This window comes from Ambystoma mexicanum, chromosome 9 (genome assembly GCF_040938575.1).
Source record: "Ambystoma mexicanum isolate Mex_15411 chromosome 9, UKY_AmexF1_1, whole genome shotgun sequence".
NCBI lineage: Eukaryota > Metazoa > Chordata > Amphibia > Caudata > Ambystomatidae > Ambystoma > Ambystoma mexicanum.
This window is the reverse complement of record NC_090931.1, coordinates 1,048,086,397-1,048,113,286: the sequence shown is the minus strand read 5'-3', so window position 1 is coordinate 1,048,113,286 and position 26,890 is coordinate 1,048,086,397. Positions and strand designations below refer to the sequence as shown.

At 42.6% G+C, this 26,890-nt stretch overlaps 1 protein-coding gene across 4 annotated transcripts in view; it reads right to left on the bottom strand.

The window, feature by feature from the left end:
* Nucleotides 1–26,890, bottom strand: part of DPP4 (dipeptidyl peptidase 4) — a 992,858-nt gene that overhangs the window by 277,783 nt on the left and 688,185 nt on the right. For all 4 annotated transcript variants that reach the window (XM_069616324.1, XM_069616327.1, XM_069616325.1 and 1 more), the window contains 2 exons: nt 22,708–22,843; nt 13,305–13,343 (listed from right to left, as the gene is read on the bottom strand). In XM_069616324.1, the coding sequence (XP_069472425.1) occupies nt 13,305–13,343; nt 22,708–22,843 (175 nt within the window). The remainder of the gene's footprint in view (nt 1–13,304; nt 13,344–22,707; nt 22,844–26,890) is intronic.

Sequence of the window (26,890 nt, the reverse complement as noted above, 5' to 3'; positions counted from 1 at the left end):
CTCTTCTAAGATTTACCGCAGCCCAGCCCACATGCTCTACCTCCAATCCACTTCCCTCTCCCCTAAAAGGACTCCATGCAACACAACCATCAAATGAGCTCACATCAATGCTCGCTCACTCCCTGCCTACGCACCTGAGATTAACATCCTCATCACCCTCCATGACCTTGACATATTAGCAGTCACAGAAACATGGTCCATGAAGCCTCAGGCTCAGCCATCTCACTAGCCATCCCCTCAGGATACATCATCCTCAGACAGGATTGTGAGACATCTAAAGGCCGAGGAGTGGCACGTATCTCCAAAGAGACACTTGCCATCAGACTTGGCAACCAACAGTGGGAAAATAATGCTGACCTGCTTACTGCCAAGCTAACACTATCTCCCTCCTACACCATAAATATTGTGATCACATAAGGACCATCTGGTACTGCCACAGACTACCAAAAACAACTCCTCCACATTTTAGGAAACAACCTTAAAAGTACCAGTAAAACTATTCTTCTCTGAGACCTCGATTTAGGCCTGCTCGACCCAAAAGACAAAGCCCCCACGCACTCGCCAAAGAGCTCTCTGATTTAGGATTCTCCCATAGAATCTCGGAGCCAACTCACTCTAAAAGTTGCACCATAGACTAGATTGTGGACCACAATTGCTCTTCTGCCATCACCAACAAAGCACCACACCCCTGGACAGATCACCATTGCATTCAATTCACTATTCCTACTAGACTTCCCCCCAAAATGCTCCCCCCAAAGTGCTCTTGTACGCCCCTGCAGCCAAAGTCAGAAGCTCAAAAAAATGTACCAAAGCCAACCTCCCCCCTCTTCTTGACATCCCAGAACTTAAACCCCCGTTTACCAACAACCCAGACATTCTTGCAAACATCTACTCAACCACACTTACCAAAGCCATTGAGTCCATAGTGCCTCTTGAGAATAAGAAGGAAATAAAATCAATGCATACTAACCCCTGGTTCACGGATGAGCTATCTACTCTATGTGTCAACAAATGCCTGGCCTTAGCTAAGGGGAAATCACCACCCGACCCCTCCACTCTATCCAAATTCAAAAAACATCACTATGACCTACAAGAAAGGTATATTCAAAGCCAAATCTGAATCCTTTAACCACAGAATCGCCTCAGCCAACTCTTCATCCCAAGAAATATTCACAATCTTCAAAGATCTCCCCTCCCCTCCCTCCAGTCCTGAAGAAATTGTCAAAGGTGAAGCCTGGTGTTCTAACATTCAGGCGGCTCTTCTGAATAAAATCAATCTACTCCAAGAAAAAAATCAGTCAAAGCGTAAAGCTCTACAAAAGCAAGACAATATACCATCCGCTGCATCCTCTACCCCTCCCCCCAAGACCCCACTCTTCTCATTCAGGGAAGTCAAAGATTCTGAAGTAGCAGACCTGCTCCTCCATATCACACCCTCCACTTGCAAAGGAGACATCTGCCCTCCATCCATCATCAAGCATTGCTCTGATGCACTGACCCCTATCATCACAGCATTCATCAATGCTTCCTTCTCTACAGGCACGGTCCCACGAAGCCTGAAAGAGGCTTGGGTTCGCCCCCTCTTAAAGAAGCCGTCCCTAGACCCTGCCTGCCTCAACAACTACCGTCCAATCACCACAGTTCCCTTCCTTCTGGATAAAGCCACCCACTCCCAAATCCATCTCTACCTCGAAACTAACGTCATATTAGGGAAAAGACAATCAGGCTTTTGCAAAGGCCATGGCACAGAAACTGCCCTTCTCGATGTAAAAAACCAAACCACCAAAATAATGGACAAAGGCAAACCTGCATTACTGTTACTCCTAGATCTCACCGCCGTGTTTGATCTGGTTGATCACAAGATCCTGACTTCCCATCCCTCAAACACAGCCCAATTCTCGATTACAGCCACCTCATGGATAACCTAATTTCTAGAAGGCAGAGCCATGAAAGTGTACTCCGATCAGGCAAATGCTCCCCCACCACCATCCATTGCGGAGTGCCACAGGGTTCATGCACGGCACCTACCCGTTACAATCTTTTTACGAAACCTCTCTTCGACAAACTTGACTTGTTCGGCATAGCCTACACAAACTATGCCGACGACACACAAGTACTTCTCCACCTCACTGGCTCCTATGATCAGGATGCAACATCCCTCCTTCAAATCTACACTAGCATTCAAACATGGATGGCAGCCAATGGAATCTGCTTAAATGGGGATAAAACCGAGATTATCCTCCTAGGCCCCAGGGAAATACTACCCAAATTGGATCCAAAATATGAAAACTTCACCATTGACAACTCCATCATACCTGTCTCCAACACTGTCAAAACACTAGGAGTCTATCCTGACTCGACACTCTTGATGACTCGACAGGTCAACGCAATTGTGTCAGCATCCGCCCACACCACCAAACTCCTAAATGCCATAAAGCCTTTTCTAACTACCCAAAACTGCCTTTCCATAGCCCGAGCCACAATAGGAGTGAAACTAGACTATTGTAACGCCCTCCTTGCAGGCACCTCAAATCTTAACCTCCACAAACTACAAACAGTACAAAACAACGCCCTCAGCATCCCTAAAAGGAACCACATCACGCAGGCTAGACGCGCAGCCCACTGGCCCCCAGTCAAAGATAGGATCAACTTTAAGATACTCACCATGACGCAGAAATGCATTAATGTCACTGCTCCTTCATACCTGGCAGACACCATTACAAGAGACCCGGCCACACGCCATAAAATAAGGTACTGCGCCAACCAACTCAGCGTCCCTCCCATCAAAAGAATGAAAGCAGGAGCATTAGGTTCCCATACATTGCTCCCAAACTCTGGAACGCACTACCCAATGCCCTCAGAGCTGAACCCTAACTCTCTACCTTTCGCAAAACTCTCAAAACTACCCTGTTCAACTAGCTCTCGCGTGACCCCCTTGCCACATCCTGCACTGTAACTAAGCTATGTTTATGCTCACGCTGTGAATTGCACAAGGAACATGTAACCAAGTCCTGTCTTTCACACACAACCTGTTTAACTCTAAATCATCTGTCTTGTATATGTGTAACCAGCATGTATCACCTCTGTAACAAGTGCCACGATGCCTAAGGGCTGCTGCGCGCTCTCTAAATGCTAATAAATAAAGACAATAATGTTGATATCTCTCCTGTCATATCAGGGCTGAGACAACAAACTGCTAACAACAACTGCAGGGGTTTCACGCACCACTTGTATACATTGATCAAGCACAGTATCCACTCCAAGTTACTCTCACAAATGGGCCTACCTTTTTCACAGCGAGTCACATGACAGCACGTTTCTTTTATAAAATGTTCCCAGGAACACACACTTTCCTTTCCCATAAGTAATCTTCATTTGCAAGCCGGACCTACCGCAGGGTGAACAAGTGCGTTTTTTAAGTGCCTCCACAAAGGATATATATTATATAGGGTGCACCAGCAACTAACTGGTCGTTGTCACTGTATTAAACGGTTGCTGCTGTTTAATTACTTTGATTTATACGCAAAGTCCATATTTTAATACTGTGTTTGTCAGACTGCAGGCACGTCTCACCTAGATTTGAATTATTTTCACCTAGAATTGAATTATTCGTAGCTATAGAGAACTGTAGTGTTTTTCATGCATAACATTATATTACCTGTGCTTAAATCCATCTTGCACCTGATTGCATTTTGATAAAGTCTCTGATTAAAAAGGGCCCCATTTAGCTCTGTGGTTCGCGCCGTTCATTTGTTGCACTTTCTTGTGCCTTGAAAATGCTGTCCCGGCGGGAAACCACATTTCCCAGCAGCCAGAGCATCATTTCCAAGTACTTTTAACTGGTGACCAGGTGCAAAAGCGACGGCGCATCAGCAACTAGCTAGTTTTCGCCGGTTCGTGCCGGGACACAGCACTATGGCTTTAGTATGCGGTTGTGCTCTATAATAGCAAGTACGTTTTGGACAGACCATTGCAATCTACTCTGCTTGTGGCGTAACTTGCTTGCTTGTACATATTCTGTCTCAGCCATTGAACTACGGTTGCAACCAGGCGCCTGTCATTATCAGGCCATTCTTCCCCATTTTTCTCATAGCTCTTTAGAGAAAGTAACCTTGCATAGTGCTCCCACTTTGCTAGCAAACGGTCAACTAACAACCCTTACTGCTGGCACTTTGGTTCACCCCAAGAACCCGAATCTTTCATTACCAACCCAGAAAGCAAATCGGCTAGCGATAATAAATCGATACCTCCAGCTTAAACCTGATGAGCCTTCCCCGTAGCTATAGAGTTCTAGCCCCCTACCTGCTCTTCTTTTGCAACTCGAACAGCCTGAGATTGGTGCCCCATCAGAGATGGGAACTGCAACTGTTCCCGATGAAAGAGCTGAATCTCTCCAAGATCAAGTTCTGGAACCTGTTATCATGTCTCCCAAGACAGCCCCGGGCTATGATGCAGGCTGTATATGTTGGAAAGTAGGACAATTTGAGACATAACGACCTAATGTCATCCTCCCATATCAGTAACTCTAATGAGCCTAAATTAAATCGTCCTACCACCAGGCATGACAACCAAACTGTACTTTTCCCATCCTCCTGTACAAATGAAATTAGTGATACCAGTGCTCAAAGTCATTATCCTTCTGCTCATGACCCAAAGCCTAACAACAAAGCTAATAAGGACAAACCCCTAGATCTCATGGCAAAAGGGATGCTCAAACAAGCACTATTGAACACAAGACCCCTTAATATAAATGCTCTCAACTTCCATGATTACATCATCAACATAGACCTCTGTGTACTATGCCTAACTGATATATGGATCACTGAGGCCAGTGTCGCAATGATTGCCATGGCCACTCTTAAAGGATATGCCATCTTTTGCCAAAATCAAGAAAAGAGTCATGGGGGTGGTGTAGCAATTATTGCCAAAAACAATCTCACATTTTTCAAAACTTCCAGCCAGTGTCATAAATGTGAAATCCTTCATTTAAAGATCACACCAACACACTGTTGTGAATTTATTATTGCTATATCGGCCTCCTTCTGAGAGGCCCACCTTTAACGGGGAAATAAGCCAACTGCTTTCTGGCCTTCATGGGCCAAACAATACCACACATTTCCTAGGTGATCTAAATCGATGATGTAGCAATACCATCGACAAGGAGACCATTGCCCTAGAAACAGGCCTCAATAACATTGATTACCACATAGTCAATAGTGACCCTAGGACAGCAAAAGGTAACACCCTAGATTGGGTTGTAGCAAGATAAGAAAGCTGGTTGTGAACATCAAGAATGCAACACCTTGCATATGGTCTGACCATTACCTGATAGACTTCCATATTCAACTGCCAGCTCCTGCCACGAAGGTCAACAACCCATTCAAAACAGTAATTAGTTGTAACCTCAAAAAAGTTCAGGCCTCGGATCTTCAGAAATGCCTTACCACAATGATGTCTACTACATCTGCACTCGACTCTGCAGACACCTTTGTTAACACCTACAACTACTGTTTGGGAAATTTGTTAGATGAACTGGCCCCACTGAAGAACAAATCAGTAAGGGAAAATGTTGGATGCCAAAAATGGCGCACTCAAGAGCTTAGACTACTGAAAAAAGATAAAAGGAAAGCGGAAACTTGGTGGCTAAAAAGCCCCTCCTACGATGATAAAATCACACCGAAAATATTACAGAATCAAACAAATCCGTTATCATTGACACTAAAGAGAAATTTTACAATAAACAGATCGATGAAGCCAATAACATTTAAAAAATCTATTTGAGATTCAAAAGCGCTCAGAAAAACCTAAAGCACAGTTAGTCTCATTCGTGCCCACAAAACAGGAATGTACAAAAACTCAGTTGGCCTTTAGGAAAAAATATCTTGCTGAGAGTAGACCTAATAAACTCCCAATACTTACACTACCCATATTCAAAGATCAGCCCAAATTAAAATTGTTCACCATCTGCACCCCAAATATGAGGAATATATTGGCCACTATGCACCCCTCAGCCTGTTCAGGTAATACCTTACCGCCCAAAATGTTCTTGGACAACAAAGAAGTCTTTGCCCCCTTCCTGGCTAAGCTTTTCAACTAGCTGTTCCATGACAACTTGGTTCCTGAAACTATTAAGAATGTCACAGTGTCCCCTTTGGTAAGAAAGAAATGGGTTAGACCCGAACAACACAAATAATCTAAGACCTATGACTAATTGTAATTTCCTTCTAAAAGTTCTGGATACAGTGGATACATTACAACTTCAAGCCTCTGTGGAAACCACAGGTGCCCTACACCATAGGCAGTCTGAGTTTAGACTATCCCACAGCACTGAAATCGCCCTCTTTTATCTCCAGATGCATTTGCTGGAAATCATGGATAAGGGAAAGACTGGACTGTTGGCAGCATTCGACTTCCTGGATCATGAGCGCCTCTTCCATTCTCGGAGTGATATAGGTCACTGTGCAGAGGAAATCTCTAAGTGGGTCCAGTCTTTTCTGACCTGTCAGATGTCCAGAGTTTGCTGGGGGGAGACCGCCTTCGTCCCAGCCCCTACTGACTGTGGTGTGCCTCAGGGGGCTTGCATATCCCTGTTCTCTTCAATCTATATGCCAGACCCCTTTGTAGCCTCTTGGAGGATATGCAGGTGTTTTTCATTAACTATACTGATGATACCCAGCTGGTCTTGGAGATTACTGGGGACTACGAACTTGATACAGCAAACCTCGAACGCACTAACAGTATGATTGAGTCATGGATGACTGACAACTGGATGTGCCTTAATGGAGGAGAAACTGAACTACTGACTTTCATGTCATCTCTAACTGGGGCCACATTGAAGCCTAACTTCCAGTCCTTTTCAATCCATGGCTGCAACGTTCCTGTATAAGGTAAAGTTAAAGTACTTGGCACCTACCTTCAATCCTCCCTGAGTGCCGAATCCCATGTCAACCAGATCACCAGAAACTGCAAATACTATCTATGGTTGCTCAAAAATATTTGTCAATTTCTCTCTGAGAAATTGTCAATTGTCAATTGTGTATCCATAGCATGTGCTATTATTCTGCCAGACTTCACCATTGCAATGCCCTTCCGATTGGCACAAACAAGAAATGCCTGAAAAAGCTTCAAGTCATACAAACCAATGCCATATGAATTATTAAAGGGATATCAATATGAGAACATACATCTCTCAGCAGACAAGCACTGCATTGGCTCCCTGTCTCATACAATTTAAGGCAGTCACTGTTGTCCACACATTGGGGCTCATTACAAGGTTGGAGGTAGCCTTGCCGGAAAAACCGGCAAGTCCACCTCAAACTTGAAAGAATGTCTCGCACCCACGAATGGGCTATTACCGGGGTATTCCGGCCCCACCCGACCCAGTAATTGCCCTTTCACGGGTGCCGGAATCGGGTGATCCCATTTCCATTTGAGCCCCATAGGCATTTAATGAATTGTTTATAAATCAACTTGCAGCCGAATTAAACACAGCCATCTTTTATGTATACATTTATTGGAGATGTTTCTCCTCTGCCATTAGCAAGCACATCAGTATGTCGTTCCTTACACCACCCTGTAGATGGTTCTCAAAGGTCAACAAAACTAAAATCCCCCTGTGGCATGTTCCAACTTGAATGAACAGAAACATGTTGGGGTAAAAGAAGCAGCAGTACATGGACCTTTATGCTGCTAAACATTTCTGAATATTGGCATTTGGTATTTAGATGCATGTTTTCGGTATTTTCACGTAGTCACTTTTTGGTGAGTTGATGGGTATTTTGAATACCCATCATGTTGTCTATATATATAGTTGTTTGTAATGTAGATGGTTTATTTGATTTATTGATATACACGTTGGGTCTAAGTTACAGTGTATTTATTGTTTGAATTGTTGTTATTGTATAAATGTGTGCTAGAACCCTATGGCTAAGTGGCACCACACCATTGGTGGAAATCATGGATTTCATCACTTTTTTCATTTTTCATTGTTCATTTATAGATTTTGTATCGTTTTTTAACCATAACTGACAATCATTCATGAAATAATAAAGACAACATATCTATTTTTTTAATACAATTGATTAATTGAACATTGTCTTGTGTGATTGTTTCATCTGGTGCTTACAGAGAGGGGGTTTGCTTTTCTGTGTATAGTGAGATAGTCCCCGGGATATCCTCTCTCTATCCTGAGCCCTACATTTTTGTGTGTTGAATGAGTTGACAATGCCTTTCCTGGTCAGTATTGCCTTGTTGGATATGGCGTCCCCATGTTTTGAATATCATCATATTTGATTTTGCATTTTTCTTTGGTGCGTTTCCTACCAGACTCAGACTCAAACTTTTAAAATTATAAGTCATGTAGTTTCTGTCTTTTCCAGATACTAGAATGCCAGTGTTTCTGCTGCTTCCGAACTTTCAATGATTCCTTGCGTTTCTTGATGTGTAGTCTTCTCTTTTTCATCTTCCCTCATGGTATATATTTTGTACTTTAAGCACCACTGGAGTAACTCCATTATGTCTGTTGGAATTAGCAAAACCTCTCAAGCATCTAACAACTCCTTTTCTGAATATATGTCATCACCATAGCTTATGACTACTTCTTCAGCATTGGGGTTACGCCACATTTCCAGTTTTATTCTGACAATCCCAGCTGAAGAATCGTGGCAAGCACCATATATAGCCACATATTTTTCATTCAACTATTCTGTTTTTAAAAATCAACTAATTATTGAACTGTCCCAGAAATTCAATGCACTCACCTGCATGGGCCACATGTTTTTGATAGTTAGCCTCTGCAGAGAACACTGTCTAAATATGCCACTGCATATTCATTTGGATGGGAGTGTGTACTCGTCTCCTGAATCAATCATCTTGTCCACTGGTTTCCCATTTACTAATATGTTGGCTTTTCAACCACATAGTTCCTCAGCAGTCATCCAAGGTGAAGACAGTTTTCTTCATCTCTTCACATAGTTCATCAAAAATATTAGTGTGACCCCTTAATTTACAGGATTGTGCCATGCACCCTTTGCAGCTGCATCTCACGCAAATCATTCAGACTGCTGGACACTTGGGACTGTTTGGCATGTGGTAGGTTCTTTCACATGTTAAACACCTTATAATGTATCCTTGGTCAAAGCATTCTATTAGGTGTTAGTTTGATCTGGATTGTGGAGTTTTCATAAATGTCCCTCTGCAGAGACACAACAGAGGACCCATTCTGTGCCTTCCTTTTGGCACAAGTTGCACATGAACAATTTTTGCTTCATTTGTGTTGGATTGTTGGCTAGTGGTCACTCTGGTGTATTTTCACAAGTGCCTTCACACACTTAGACCTACTCTTTGGCTACACAGGGAACGTCAACGAGGGTTACATCACCATTAACTAGAGTTGCACTCCCACTTTGCTGCCACTACACTCGAACAAGATCCCATGGTTATTATTATTCTTATTTTTGTTATTATTAATTTTAGGGTATTTATTGAGTGCAAACCTAGCTTCAGGAATCAAGTGTGCACTTTAAACATCATAGGGGAAAGGACATCGTAGCGGAAGCAGAGATACAAAGGGAGTGAAGAGGTAACAATGGGGAGGGGACGGGGTGACAATTTGGTAGCAAGAATCTACAAGCAACCAGAGGAGTTTCAGGGGTGAGCGATCACCCAGACTCAGTGTGTTGGGTAGAGGAGGGTGTATGGACATAGGCATTAGGAAAGAGTCTTACCTTTAGGAAGAGGGTCTTGAGTTCATTTCTGAAATGTTGATGCAAGGGGGAAGAGTCTGGTGATGTTGGATAGGATGATCTAGAGTTTTGGATTGCAGACAAAGAAGGCCTGCCTTCTTGTTCTTTCCTTCCTGTACTGGCGGAGTTGAGGTCTGCACACGTCCTTACTTCTGGCAGACTGTAGGCCTCTGAGATCTTGAGTTTGTCAGTGAGGGAGCCTGTTTGATTCAATGTGACAGCCTTGTAGATGATGCAGCAGGATCAGAAGATTATATGTGCTTGAAGCAGGAGCCAGTGTACTTCGATGTGGGCCGGGGTTGGTTGCCAACGTTGCATGTTCTAGCTAACACTTTGAGCACAGTGATGTATTTTTCCAGAGTCTATGCTTCTGCTTGGACCCTCCTGGAAAAGTGGTACCATTCAAGGATTGTGCTGAGTTTAGTCTCATGGCACGTGTCTGATTTCTTTAGACATTTCTTGTATGCATAAAAGCATTCCACTTCCTTAGAGGGAGATCATGTAGCCTTTCAAACTGTGAATGGCCTGTGGTAAGTAGGTAGTGCATTAAGCACCCACCCTCTGGAACTCGATCCCGGTGTCGGCTCGGAATGCCCCACAATTCTCCAATTTCGCAAATCTCTCAAAGCAAGGTTCTTTCAACAACACCTGACCAAGGACTCATTCCAATGGACACACAAACTGATGCACATACCTCCCAGTGCTGTGCTAATGTTAAAAGACAGTAGCCAAATGCTGGGTACCCACACTCTGTACAGCGCTCTGCTGCTCTCGAGCTAGGGCCACACTTTAAACAATAAAAATGCAAAAAATAAGAATTAAGAACACATTGTTTCATTCTAACCCATCGCTCTCTCCACATACAGCACAGGCAAAGTTCTTAAATTATGTTTTCCAACTCTTGCATTGCATAGATCGGTCACCAGGGGTTGAAATAAATATTATGTGAGGTGGAATGCTCTGTTTCGAGGTGGAATGCTCTGTTTCTCTATAGTGACTCATGGGCAACCCCCATCACCCCTCCTATGGGTGCCTTGACTTGGTTCAGATGGTTCTGTCTAAACCTAATCTTCCTGTATATTAACAATGTGGCCTGTCTATGGTTGTGTGCATAGTATAACAATCCCTACATCCCTACATGGCTGTTGGCAAGGCAATATTGCTGCTACTGCATCCTTATAATATTTTTCTGTATTTATGTACTTCTCATGATTGCCAGGCTTAACCTGTTTGTTCTTCTGTATGTTTGTTCTGTATTTCGGCACTTGTAGAGATTGTCAGACATTGTGCGCGCTTGCAGGTGCAGCTCCTTTCTCCTGCGTAGAGGTACGATGCTTGAACTGGTGAAGCACGGGTCCTTGCTCCTGGCATGGAACTTTACGATGCCTGCAGGCATTGCTATGATTTGAGCCAACTTTTCTACCTTGAGTCCTTCAATAATGACTGTGCCACAGACACTTGGGATGTTCATCACTGGTTCTGCTTACTGATGTCTTCGCTTACAGCGGCAGCAGAGCTTGTTTGTGGACAGAAACTTGGCAATAGGTAGCAGCACTCATCTCCCTTTGGTGCCATACTGTGATGCCATGGGCTGCAATGTGACGGACGGACGGGCACCACATTTGGCCTCAGCTCCTTCCCGGATCTGCCACATTCCTGCCAGTGTGTGATGGACTGCAGAAGCTCCGGCTCTGCTCTCTAGGCGTGTCAGGCACTTGGTGGGGTGCCTCTCATTGCAATTTAAGTAATAGATAAGATACAGCAATTGAAGTAAGGTACTTTATTCAGTATGTGCTAACGACCATACTAGTGTCCTGGCCGCTGTGTGGCATCTCACTACTTACAGGCTGGAGCCTCCGTGGGTTGGAACTATTGTCATGGATGCCACAAAACTGTTGTGATTTAACCAATAAGTATACCCAAATGATTTATCTCTTTATCAAATATGTATGCCTTAACCATTTTCTAATTCTGAAGCTGTTTCCTTTTCCACAGGTAGCCAACCAATGTTTAACCACATGCTATAAGGCAATGACTTCAGAATAGTTTAACAAAAAAAGACAATTCATTGTTCTTGAGTGTCGTTAATTATGAGGTCATTAGATAGCATTTGAGTGTCCTTTTAATATCCCCATTTGAGGAAGTGAAGCTATTGGATAAAGCATAGTAGTACATACAAGATTTGAGCAGATAACTTTGAATGTATTGTTGTATGCATGTTGGGACAAAACATTGATCCCACAGTTTAGAATGGCTGCACTAGATATGATTAGGATCAAGCAGATTCCCTACCCATATGTGTTATTACCTTCAAACTTATATTTGATGTATCAGACCAGTTGGCAGGTCTGTTCGCGTTGCTGTTATACTTGCACTGTGGCTGCTGATAGTTCCATGAATGATGGTTTACCCAAATGTCTTGTAGCTTAGCTCAGAGATATCATTGCAACAAAAAGCAGTGAGTTTACAGAAGATTCAAAATGTCACACAACAGACCTAAACATATTTGGTCAGATTTCAGGACATTTCTGTTGAACACTGGTGTATAGTCCACTTGTCATCCAGGACAAGGCTTGCAACCTTCGGCTCTCCAGATGTTTTGGACTACAACTCCCATCAGCCTTGACTAGCATAGTCAGTGGTGAGGGTTCATGGGATTTATAGTCCATAACATCCTGGGAGCCACAGGTTGCAGAACCCTGAGGAAGACTTCATAAGGGGCCACCGAAGAATGTACATATCTACAGGTACTAACATGCTCTTTTACCCCCGTGTTTCTCAAAATGGTTGACTGTATCCACGGATGTAGTAGTTCTTACTTCCTATACTTTTTGTCTGTCATTTCTCCACCTCGTCCCCTATAATACATGTTAACATTTCCACACTATTGAGGTTAAGAGCAAGTCAACTACTGTTAGATAAAAACAGTATGGCTACAGAGGTCTTGGATTGTTACAAAACAACGTGCACATGATCAGCGGAGAATTAGTGAATTTGGCAAAGAGCAGGGTTTATATGGAAGAGAAGGACTGAAATAGAGATGGAGTGAAATGTATGAAATTGATATTAGCGAATGAGCATTATAAAGTGATACATATTGGGAACATGCACAGAGAAAATAGACCCTAAGAGACAGGACTAGAGACAGGCAGAGGATGGTGCGGAGTAATTGAGATACACAGATAATGGGAAGGAGATAGAACCATAAAACGAGAGAGCGAAAGTGGCTTTCAGACTGCCATTCTCTTCCGTTCATATCTTCCCTACTGGCTGCGTCCATCTTTTATTGTCAGCATGTAACTCTTAAACCTTCATAACATTGCCTCTTTAGAAATGATGGATTCCCACTCAACTTAGAGTCTACTAAATCATCCACTGATGGTTACAACCAATTAGACGTGAAAGGGGATGAAGAATTGGCCACGTCTTAATAACACCCAATGCAGAAAAGCCTGAAAAATCTGACAAAGATTGCCATCGCCAAACCCGGATATATAAACATGACATCTTGACATCAAATTATATTAATTAAACATACATCTTAATTCATGAAATACTCACCGTTCCAACCCAGCCTGTTGTGCTTATTTCATCCACCATCTGTTTAAGAAAAGGAATTACAGTTATTTTTCTTCCAGTATCTATGTACTATTTGGTTCATATTCTGAGAGTATATCTAACAAATATCTGTGCTGAGATAATTTGAATAGTTTGGTGAATGTCAGCAGTGCTCAATTGAAGAAGTTACTTTGGTGATAAACTGAGCTCCAAACGCTTTTAGGAGATGTCAAATACATCCCATTAGTCTCTAAGTGTGTGATCAAGGAAAATGTCCGGGGAAGAGTGACCAGCTTTAGTCTAGAGAAGAGAAATGTGTTGTTTTTCATAATCTTTTCACATAATCTTGTTCGCAGCAAAGCAGGACAGGCTAAAGAATTATTGTTACCAGGAAAAATCATTCTAATTACACCCTTCTAAACGTTTCCACCTCCGGCTCTGAACCAAACTGTTCAACTTAATATATAAGAAGGGTACAGGAATTAGAAAACGGGGTGCTGGAATCAGAGTTTGCCGTTAATAAAGTCATACATTGAATAATGGAAAAGGGACACCTAAGAATCATCACCCCACAACAGAAAGCACAGTCTTCCAGGCTATGGTCTCATCTATTAAAAGTGAAAGCTTTTGCCTATTTCTAAAGTCTGTGAACTATCCAAATGTTGAGGCTGTGTGCTCTCTTTTTCGGGCATATGTGCTGTCCCGCTTCCCCAAGCCTTTGTACTGTCCTCCTTATTATTCCTATGTGCTTGCCTTGCCTGATTATTTCTTTCCTGCATGACTTCCACCTTGGTCTCTGTGCCTTTGGACCAATGCAGTATTTTGATAAATATTCCAATTCCCTATCTATGATTTGTTGTTCACAAAGGCCTGATGGCCAACATGTGCGTCATTACCTTAAAATCTCAACGATATGGCCAAGTTGCTGGTCCTCTAAAGAATTTCTCCTCCTCAAATAATGGAGGCTATCACCTTACTATTCTCTCTGACTCTAACCAAAATAGTGTAATAAGCATGCACAAGAATGCAGAGGTGTCCAAACGTTTCATAATGTGTAATCCTATGTGATCTGGAGGGATTTGTTGTCTGAAAGTACCACATAACTCAAGTCACAAAACACACTGTTAGCTCCTGAATTTCTTGATCTGAATGTTTCAAAGCTCTTACATTACTAGACATTTCAGACCTCTTGACTTTGCAGATTTACATTTTTTGTCAGTTTGAGAATCACTGATATTTCCCAACAAAGCAATTAGAGATAGCTAAATGTTCTGCAGTAAAAGCAAGCCTGGAAATGTCAATTCCTCAGTAAAGTGGAACTTCTGAAAACTAACTGTAAAGGAATCTCCAGTCATAAAGCCCATGAGCCACACTTTACACATCAGATGAAAAAATAAGTTGTGAACAATGGATTGTTAACAAAGGCAGATCTCGGTACTTGAAGGTATCCATCAAAAACACTCAGAGTGGCAAGGAGAGTGATGTTCCTGAAACTGAGGATTAGGGAATACACCAAGATGTGTAAGGCGGCAATCAGATGAAATCAGAAGAGAAATTGAAATAAAGATTCCATAATACCGAAGGGTGAGCTGCTTAGTCTGGATAAACAGGGGTCATCATAACATATAATGCTCTCTGGCATATGTTTGATGAATTGCCATCTGGTAAGAGTGGCTCTGGCTTTTTTAATTTGTATGAATACATAAGATGATGCAGGTAATTCCCGCTCCAAGAAGGTAATCTGCTAACCAGATTCCTCTTTTCGTCAACTTTATGCCAAAACATAGTGAACTTGTGCCCTGCTGCATCAGTAGCCTGATCAGCAGTGTCTGCTCTACCAGTGCTGTAAAGCAGGATCAACGGTCACAAGATGCCCATTCGACAGCCATACTGACAGCCAAGTCTCTGCAGCACAGGGGCGGCATTATGCCTCCCTGAACCAAAACTGCAATGATCATAAGTAACCCATGATGGTGGCAGGATAAACTCTAATATGAAGCTATGCCTGAGCTTAGGCATGGTGCATGGCACTACTTATGATTATGGCCACCACATCCCAATTGATATCGCATATGGGTCAGCTTCTGTGATTCAGCGCTGCTTTGGAAGGTGATGTTTATCCTGGTCAGCTGGGTGGAGACCGCCAACAGGCCAGGAATGTGGAGGAATGGGTGTCTTCTTTGATCTCTTTATTAGGGCAGGTAACACCCTTCACCAGGGAGAGATGCAGAGTGGGCAGCTGTCCTGGGCACCAGGCACCAAATGAGCACATCCATTCAAAAGGCATAACCTCACATCAGGCTGCTACATTGCCAGAGGCCTTTGTACTTAGTGAGAAGGAAAGGGGTCAGATTACAGTAGGCAGGAGTACTCTGGTCACTGTGTTTCTCTCTGTCTCTCTTTCTCTTCCCTCTCCCCTCCACTTCCTTTGGAGCAAAACACTTTAGGTGTGACATCAGAAGGGCAAACTCTACTCCGTTCTAGAACAAAGGTTGGACCACTAAGGCAGACTAGCTTTAGTCCAATCGCCTGTGAACGTTTGCCTTTAAAGCAATGGTTCTACCACCTCTTTCTATAGATCCTCTCAAGACACTCTAAAGATTCACTCTGAAGCACCTGAGAAAACTCACTGGACTTCCTTTGAGAAACTTGTTCTTTCCAAAGCCCTCAGCCAGAGGTGAAGAAGGAACCACCAAAGGCAGAAGAAAGCTCTGCCCCCTTCTCACTCACAGGGCACATTGGTGGTGACCACTAGATTCAGTGATACATTTTAAAAAATGATCTCGTTTTGTTTCACCTTTTAGCTTGTGGGCGTGAGGTGTAAATCATCTGTTCCGATAAGTACCAGGTGTTGCCCAGGAAAATCCTTTGCTGCCACAGTAGTCTTTGCCCCTTGAGGATTTCTCAATCAAAAGGCTACATTTATGGGAACCTTTGAGAGCAGGGTAGAGGATAGCTGGCAGAGCACCTTCATATTGTCGAGAGATCATTTGGTCAATAATCTATCCCAGTCATCAGGGTGTAGTGCCTTAAAACTACATCATTGTTCAGAGTGGAGTCCCTTTACTCCAGAGGAAAAAATCTGCAACTTTCTATTCTGGGATGTCATTTGGGGTTTTTAGAGTTGCAAATGCATCCCCTGGCAACCCCTGTAAGACCTCTGACGCTGCCTTTGTGACCCCTGGCTATGGCGGAGGGCTCCAATTTTAAAAAGAAAAATATATTTTTGAAATCAGTCCAAGTGACCACAAAAAGAAATTATTTCATTTTGCAATATGAGAGCCCTCCCACCCTTCTCGCCTCTCCCAGGACATGGAACCCTCCGGCCCGCTTCATACTCTCTGCTGCACATGACAGTAACCAGAACTGGTTCCTTGCGTGCATGCGGGAGCATGGGAGCCAGAGGCATTCCTACAGAGGAGGAGCAACAGATATGATAAAGGTAAGGAAATGTGTTTATTAAGTGTAAAAGCGTGTGTGTGTATTATCTAATATATGTGTGTGTGTGTATATCATGAAATGTGTGTGAATAAGGGCATGATGTATAATAATTTATCATTTACATAGTGCTGGGAACCCTCAGGCATCTGAGTGCTGCTTATGCTGCTTACTTACACCCATGGTGTGTGGTGCTCATTTATCAACCTCGGAAGGATGAATGGCTGAGTTTGGCCCTGCCGGGATTCGAACCTGCGTCAACAGGCTCTGTACAGATGTCAAAGCGAGTACTCTACTCAATGTGCTACCAGACAGTCTAGACTGGGGATGGGTGGGTGTGAGTGTGTGAGTGAATGGTGAATGGGTGCATGTATAAAAGAACATGTAAATGTATGCGCTTGTGTTAAATAAATACCCGGATGACTCACTGGTAATCTTCATTACTCCTGGTCCCACTCGCCCCAGTACTTGCCTATGAAGCAACTTGCCTCATCGATACATACTGCGATTACGAAAAGGTACCTGGAGGTTGGAGGAAGAGAATGGGAGGGAGAGCATACATGTGGGAAGGGTGGGAGAGGGGTGCGCTAATACATAAGTGTCATCACTGATAAAGCAAGCATAATATGTATTAGTGGCTGAAATGGCATTTTGGTACAGCTAGTCTAGTCATTTATTATTGTTGCATGACATTTGTACTGGGCATCTATTATAAAGTAAGCATGGTGAGTGTTATTACCTGTTTAGAGTGGCATTTGGATGCAGCCAGTATATTGGTGCACATGTCATCAATACGACGCTGATCAACATCCCAGACCATGCTCCCGTTGTAACCCACAGATCTAGTGCTGCCTTTAATTTGGTGCATGTTGCTCTTACAAAAACTCCTGTTACGTGTGCCTCAACCCTTGCTCTGTTCCTAAAGTTTTCCCTTCTCAACACTTGCTTCCTCCGAGCACACGCAGTGGAGGTTGAGAATATTCTAATGATATCCCGTACTGATTTTCTGGCCATTATTGAATCCTGGCTAAATGAAGCCATTTTATCTGATGCTATTCTTGCCATTCCTGACAGTTATCACATCCTTCGGGCTGATCGAAAAGACGGTTGTGGGTGGGGTGGCTCTGTTTTTTAAAGATCCATTACAGTGTGCAATGGTCTTCTGAATAAAAGCTGGTTCAATGACAACATTCGCCATCTTAGGCAAGAGAAATGGTTTGCTGAACTCCATTGGCAGAATAATCCCTCCTCATCTACCTTGGCTACCTATAAACTCTTAATTAAGCAGTATAAAGTAGCCATCATAGAGGCTAAATCTGCTGCGTATAATGATAGGATCCTCCAAGCCAAGTCCAGTTCCAAAGAATTATTTGCTATTCTTAATGAATTTAAGAGCAAACCTTGCACAGTCCCTGAGCCAGTAAAGAATGATGATTTGCGTCAATCCATTCATAATGCTTTCATTAATAAGGTTACATATCATCAAAATGTCATTACATTTTCTAGGACCTCCCTTAACTCTATTAAAGAGGTGTCTGTGGTCTCTACTGAATTGGTTTCTTCCATTATTTCTCTGAGACGTCCATTTTTGCATTTATCCCCCTGTACTGAGACCACTATCCTTCAGATAGTCTCTCATATGAAGCCTACTTTTTGTCGGGGTGACGTCTGTCCTTCCAATCTTTTTATTAGGTACACTGCAGTACTTTGTCATTGGGTCAACAAATTTGTTAACCTCTCATTCACAGAGGGATATGTCCATTCAATTCTCAAAGAGGCCTGGATCACCCCTCTCTTGAAGAAGGACAATCTGGACCCCCTAGTGACAGATTATTATCATCCCATTACGTATGTTCCATTTCTCCTTAAGATCTTGGATAAACTAGCCTTTACACAATTCAGTGTTTTTTGGAGCAAAATGACATTATGGGGACTCATCAGTCTGGATTTAGAGCCCTTATGGCACTGAGACGGCCTTGATTGATCTTAAGGCTAACATACTTCATTTTGTGGATCCTGCTCACCCTGCAATGTTTATGCTTTTAGATCTTTCTTGTGCTTTTGATCATGCCATACTGGTGAAAGATCATAATCCCTAGTGGGTTGCTCCAGTTGGCGTCTTTGTGGATGTCTTCCTTTTTGGGACCACGACTTGCCAGAGTTTCCAGTGGGGATGCCCACTCTGGACCTATTCCTGTTACTTGCGGGGTGCCCCTGGGGTCATGCATCTCACCATTTTTTTTTAACGTTTACATTATTCACCTTTTGAGACTGCTGGTCGACCTGTGTGTCCAGTATACTAATTATGCTGATGACACTGTGGTCGCCATGAAACTTTATGGTCAGTATTCTGCAGATTTAGTCAACCTTAATAAAATGTGTTTTGCCATTCATGAATGGATGGCCATTCATTCTTTGACATTAAACACAACAAAAACTAAACTTCTTATTGTGAACCACTGCCCCTAAATTCAAAACCTTATCCCCAGAGAATGAGACCTCACTATTCTCAATGCTGTCATTCCTGTGGCAAAAAAGGTGAAAGCTCTTGGCGTCACTTTTGTCTCCAAGCTAACAATGAAGCAGCATGTGGCGTAGGTCCGTAGCTCATGTGGCCTTGTAAATAAATTGCTTGGCAATATTCAACCCTTTGCGTCCTATGAGAATGTTGCTATTCTCGCCACTGCTCTCTTAAATTCGCGCTTGGATTATTGTAACAGCCTTTTGAGTGGCTGTTCTCAGACCATCTTCTCTCCAGGTAACCCAGAATAGCACAGTCCGCGCATGTCCAAATGTGCACACGTCACAGTAGCAAGACGGGACCTACATTGGCTTCACCTCAAGCAGAGAGTTACTCATAAACTCCTCACGCTAACAGACAAGTGTATTCTTGACACAGCCCCCTAATATCTTCCTGCCCGCCTCCAGCACTACATTCCATTGCGGACCCTAAGTTCTTAGAATCAATTTAGACTTGTACAGCCCCGCTTCAGACTGGCTAAAGCAGGCGGCCTGAGCTTGGATGTGCTAGGCCCGACTGCCTGCAATTCACTTCTGTTAACCCTCAGAACTATCAATATGACCACGGATTTAGAAAAAGGGCTGAAGCCACTTCTGTTTAATCGCCCACCTGATTAAGCTCGGGGCTGATTTTCTACACCTGATGTCATTGACTCACCTAATCCTGACCATAACTTCTGTTTTATTCATTTAAGTCTGTTCTGTTTTGTTTTATGTTTGCCCTGAGGCCTTCGGGCGTGTGGCGCTATATATAAGAATTCAAGTAAATAAATACATAAATAGTGATTTCTTACTGTGTCATGGCATATTTTCTGGGCATATATAATGAAGTAAGCATCATAAGTGTTATTGCGTGTTTAGACTAGCATTTTGGTGTAGCTACTCTAGCCATTTCTTACTGTACTTGACATTTTGCACTGGGCATCTCTGATAAAGCAATTATGCTAAGTGTAATTTCCTGTCTAGACTTGCCTTTGATTGCAGAAAGTTTAGCCGTTGCTTACTGTGGCATGGTATATTATTCTGGGCGTCTAAGATAAAGTAAGCATGATACGTGTTATTACATGGTTAGATTGGCAGTTTGGTGCAGCCCATCTAGATATGTCTTACTGTGGCATGGCATTTTTTATTGTGCATCATCAAGGCTACAGCAAACATGATAAGTGTTGTTACGTGTCTGGATTACAATGTGCAGCCAGTTTAACATGTTCTCTTATTGTGGCATTGCATTTTTAATAGCAAAGAGTTAAGATAGCTCATCAGATTTGGCACTCCCTGATGCAATCTATTTGTGATCTGCAGGTTCGAATCCCAGCAAATCCCACGTAGCCTTTCATTCTTCAGAGATTGATAAATGAGTACCAACTTTGGTTGGGGTCATAATTGTATGTATAGATGTGCTATGTATAGTTATTTGGTGAATGTGCTATATAAATAACAAGTCATTATCACAAATCTAAGCATTAATGCTCCTGTGTACTGTTGGTGTCTTGCATCTATTGGATTTTTGGATTCTGCAGTATCACAGCAACTGGCAATGTAGGGGCTCTACTTATCATATAATGACAATACCTGACATGCAGCTATAAAAAGGCATATTGTGGAAGTAACTGGCAATACAATGCTTAAGTAGCATCTATGGCAGTGGCTCGGCCTATGTTTATTCTATTGGGTCTAACCCTATCATATAATGAGTCACACCCATGGCATATGAAGGCAGCACCCTTGTTAAAATCTGGTTGATATCTTAAATATTCAAGTCTGCTTTAGTACCTATTTGGTATTTTAAAAATTGCACATTTATGTACTTCTTTTATGCTGACAAGCCACTTCTGGTGATTTCATCAGGGTTAAAGAGGATCAGATGCCATCCGGGACAAAGGTCATTTGACATCACTGCCTGTGATGTTATTGGGATTTGATGTCACTTCCGCTACCCCAGGCATTTTGGTGAATCGACGTCCCTGTTTGCATTTGCTCTCTGTTCACATTAAATCCCCACTCTCGTAGTGGGTACATGTCCCAGGCAAGATATACTCCACACTTGAACAGTGCAAGGCAATGGGAGACTCAGTCCACACCGTCATGGATTCAGCAGTGAAGAAACCGTTACACATTTCTCGCTTTTGAACATATGTCTTCACTCTTCTTATTTGGGAAAGGAGAGATCGGAAGGGATTTACAAAATGGGCCCTACCTTTTGTAATAAACAGTTCATTACACGCCTCTTTCTCAGAGTTCATAGGTTTCCTGCTAGAGTAAACGCTGCTGGTCAGTGAAATTTGACTTAGTTGTCAGATCAGAACTGTCCCCAGTCAAGGAGCCAGAATGTTTACAGTCAGGAGTTAAACAGGATCACATGGCTTCCTGTGGGTCACATCTCACCCATCCCTTTGCTTCACAACTAGCTCAGTGCACCAATGAGATCCACATGCAGCTTCTTAATCTTCAATTTACTGTGGATAGGTCAGACAGTTATAATACAAGCGGAAACCATATTTTGAGTAAGATATTGGAGGACCATTTCAATGATGAATTATAACATCCTGAGATACTCTTTTTTTTAAAGGGAATATAAACAAAAAACAAATAGAAAAAAATAGCAACAATGATTATAAAACCAAAGGCTGCCCTAAAAGGCACAGGAAAATGTTCTTAAAATAGAGGCATGGCGTTTGATATCTTGCAGCTAACTTTGGCACCTTCTCAGTGTTTTTTGCTATTGTTGGAAGCTGTATCCATTGAGCGCTTTATCATGATGGAGGAGTGTATGGTGAGCAGTATGATGACGTGTCATATGTTGAGGTAGCTCAAGCACCATGCAGGGACCTGGCGCAATCGATTGGAGCATGCATTGCATTAATGGAAAAAACGGTGACTCTGTAGAGTGAAACACCCTCTTCAGGACCACTATAATTCCTGGCAAAGACACTTTTGTTGATGCAGCAACGTGTGCAGCTACTGCCGCACACACTACCCTCACCACAATGCTGGTTGCTACCAGAGTGAACGCAGCTATGGTGCCCAAAATGGTGCGCTCTGGTGATAAGTGAGAGGTGGCCATTGAGTCATCGAGCCGTTGTGAGGAGAGGCGAGCAGTGTGCTAAATTGTTCCTTCTCCTTAAGGTGTCCAGGTTATGTGACACTCTTGTTCACAATCACTCCCTTCTTTTCATTCTGTTCCCTTCAGGATGGCGACATTTGACAGGTTCCTGCACCAATCAAGGGCATAGTCAGCAACGGGAGGAGATCACCAACCACATCTGCCCGCTTCTCCTTTAAACCATTAATCTCTGTCCGTTGGTGCACCCTCCACCGAGCTGAATTCTCTATTCTAGGGATACCCCAACTGAAATAGATGTTTGAATCTGTATGTGAATGTGTTGAATCAGGCATTTACAGTGCATCGTTTCTTGTCTTTGTAGATATGCAAATGAATGGTTCAAACCTTCGAGCAATTCCAAGCTGCTCCGGCGCCATCTGCGTCACATATAGCCAGTACTGAAACGTTCTGGATCCTTCGGAGCCACTGAACGCAGATCCTTCCATCAGTTACCCACATCATAGAACTCAGATAGTAATCACTGCAAGAAAATACAACAGTGTGAGCGTTATATCTTATGACTGTGATGTGTGCTAGCATAAGGTGGGCCTGGTGCATCCCTGTCTTTAAACACAGAGTAAAAGTAACTCCTTAAGATAAACATGCTCCCGTTTAGCAATTAGTCACATGGGCAATAGCTATTTCTAAGTACCAAACGATGATTACATTTAAGGAGGCATTACCGGTTGGGAGGTATGTAACAAAAGGGAGTTATTTTACAAACACTGCACATTTTTTCTGTGCAACCATTTCTGAGTTGGGTAGAAAAACACTTCCTGCAGGAGTTCATGAAATGCTGACTGACGCCATTAGGAGTTGGATTTCTGCACGTTTTATCCTCCGCTTCTACGGTGGAGATGAACATTTTAGGCTGTCCCCAAAAAGTCCTAACCCTTTTAATGTACACCAAATAGAAGCGCAGGTACTGCCTGCAATACAGCAAGAAAGATTTTACGAATGGGACAGTGTAAGGGGGTGAAAAGGTGCGCATTTTCAATGCCTCCACTTTCAACACATTCCCATTTAATGTATTTAAGAATTTGAAAAACGTCCAGTAGTGCAATGAGCCACTACTGCACATTAGATTTATTGAACATGTTTAAGACGCCTATACATCAAAAATTGTATCCAGGTACCACAAAACAAAAAAGATAGGGGGTGGGGGTGGGGGCAGAGGAGAAAACAACAATTATGGTCCTTCTAGGCCTTGGGACATTTGGATCGTGCAAGTGCAGTATAAGAGGTGCAGGGGGTGGGATGGGATAGGGGGAGCAGGGAGAAGTGCATGAAGCGGGGACCCTAGAGGCTGGGCAAGTGCAAAGGGGAGACAAGCAGGGCAAGTGCCGTGGGGAGAAGGGGGCGGTCAACAAGTGCGAGTACAGGGGTGGACCAGACTTAGGAGGCTAGTCAGGGAATGGTGCTCCAGGTCAAGTGCTGGTAGAATGGGTGCAGGGGGAGACTGGTCAAAGGAGGGTCTGGCGCCAGTAAGACTCATAAGGGACACAGGCAACCAGTCGCGGCAGAAAATGGAGAATAGCAAGGGAGTGGGAGAGGGAAGAAGGAGGAGAAAAGGAAGAGCTTGAGAAGCTTCCCGAACTTAAGGAGGTCTGGCTCAAGTAACAGGGAGGCCATTCCAGAGGAAGGCTCCTGCCAAAGAAAGAAATCTATCCCCCCTTTTCTGCTTGGAGAAATATCCGATCTGCAGACATTTGGAGTAGGAGGACCAAAGAACTCTAGCAGGGAGGTATTTAGTGAGAGAGAGTTTGATGTAGAAAGGTCCAGGCCCCAGAAAGCTGATGCAGAGGGTCTTGGATTTGATATTTGCCACCAACAGGAGCCAGTTGAGAGATTTTAGGGCTGGAGAGATGTGGTCCCTGGGCTTGCGGCCAAGGATAAGTCTTGCAATCCTATTCTGGATTAGTTGAAGAGGGCAAAGGTGGGAAAGAAGCAGATTAAAGAAGAGGCTGATACCGAAATCCAGCCTGGAGAGAACCAGAGCTTTAGAGACATTGAGATTCTGGGAAAAGGTGAGGAAAGAGAGAATGCCTCTGAGGAGGTGAAGCTGTAGTCTTAAACAATATGGACAAACAAACCCTGGTAAGAGAAAATGTATCAAATACTGGTCCTAAAGGTAAATATCACCTAAGACACCCTAGGGGCTGCCCCTTCGAAATGATCACTATGTGTTGTACTTACTCTTGAACACTGTCAATGGGTACTTTGACCACTAATCCTGGCTTGAATCATACCAGCAGGAATCCCACAAATCTTCTTAGAGCTAATACTATCGCTAGGATATTTCTAGGGCACCACATTCATATAGCATCTTCTATAATGAGCAGTGAAGTCATACCATCTTGTAAATCTATTGTCATCAATAGATACAAATCAGTTATATTAAACATTACTTCTCACATTAAAGTGAACAGAAAAAATATGATCACAACCACAGCTTTATACCATCAATGAAATAACGGCTGCAGGTATGCTAGAGTTCTGAAATGTGTAAACAACAACTTAGACACAATCTTAAAACTCTGCCTTAAATAAATTCAGTTAAGAACAGAAAAACTGTCTATGAAAAATGGCTGAGGGCACATTTTGGGCAAAAGGAAAGAGAAGACTGGTTCTCTTTGGCCAAATATGCTATCACCAGAGATCAGAGAACCTTCTGAAGCCTATTAAATAGCACAAAGATAAATGACTCATTAGCAAACGGTGCCTCTCAAGAAGATTGGACAATTCATATTGCCAACACTTTTGGGTTATTTCCCGATGGAGGGCCTCCTTTGATTAATACACCTAATATACACCTAATAAATGGTCTTATTTGCTTACTGTCTCACAAATTGACAATATAAAGAGCATAAATTCCTCTAGAATGCCAGGTCAGGATGGATCTGGCAACACTCTATTAAAGACACATTCACTTATTTGGGCAAAAGCATTGTGCTTGCTATTTATCACCATTACCCAAACTAGTCAACTTCCGACCACCTGGACAGCATCAGTATTCCTGTTCACAAAAAAGCAACTTGGAAAAACCTAGAAATTCTAGAATACTTACAATGCTAGATTCCCTGGCTAGAAATGTTGCCAGAATTCTACTTAAGGAACTTACCTCCTGGATAGACTGTAACGATATTATCCCTTTTAACCAAACTGGTTTTTGAAAATACTTTATACTTTGGATAACATATGATCCCTAGCAACTTTAGTTGAAGCAGATTGGAATACATGTAACCAACCAATATATGCTCCATACATAGACTATACACTTCAGTGCCGCGCTTGACAGCATTCTCAGAAGTGCTCTATGGTGTAAGCTTATGGGCTGGAACATCTCTCCAGCACTGTACACTATGAGTCCACTCTTACATACTAATATTAGAATGAAAGTACATTACCTGAATGGATTCCTACCTATAAAGGAGTAAAGGAGGGTGGTATCCAGTGATAATGTCCCCATGAAAAATGGTCATCAGGTGGTGACATTTCCTTAAATATGCACCCTCCAGACAATCAAACACTTTCCCCAAATATTCTAGGATTGTAGGTAATAATATATAAGCATACCTCTCTTAGAATATTTGTGGAAAGAATTGTAGGGTTCAGGAAAAATAAGTCACCTAACTATATTTGGTCGATTTGAAAACAGTCCTAGTTTCTGATAACGTTCATCCTCCTAAACCTGGCACTTCCCCCATCTCTTGGTTGGAATACGCAGATCATTTAGTCCAAATTATCTACATGCCAAATTGAATACTCTGAGCTCTCATGCAGCACTAAATGGCCTTCAGACTAATACAGATAAGACAAAAATGGCCTTTACTCCAAGTCGCATCAAACCTAAACATTATACTTGGTTGCTGAACAATACCCTTGTTGAGAGAGTTTCCAAATTGAAGACCTTAGGCATGATTATAGATAACAAACTTAACTTGGCCGCTCCAATGGATTTGGTTCACACTGAAACAATTCAACAACATGGAGCTCTCAAAAACATATCTCATAAACATGGTGGATGCAATATTGACATGATCATAAAGATTTACTAAGCAAAAATCCTACCAAGTATCACCTGTGGGGCTAAACAGAGAAATTAACAAGGCCTATTAGAAAGAAAGTCTTGGAAATCTTAACTAGCCTATCCTCTTCGACTCCTATTGAATATATCTTTCTAGAATTTAGACTATATAATATGAATTTGCTGCAGATCAAAAAGCAGATGATGTTACACTTAAAGGTTCTTAATGCGACCCCCAGAAGTCATCTATCGATAGTATCCCAGGCCTATGAACATCTCAGCTCCTTCCTAAACAATAGCTGTATTAACTAAATATATATAAAACAGTGCATCTAAAGTCTACCCAATTAACTAGCCAGCCACCTATTGTTGCCTTTCCCCGTTATAAAAATGTAGTCATAATGGCCATTGAATCCCCCAAATAGGAGCTAGCCATCATTAATCTAGCCACTTAAACCAACAGAGTACTGTACATAGCTTATTTGAAGATTGCATCTATCC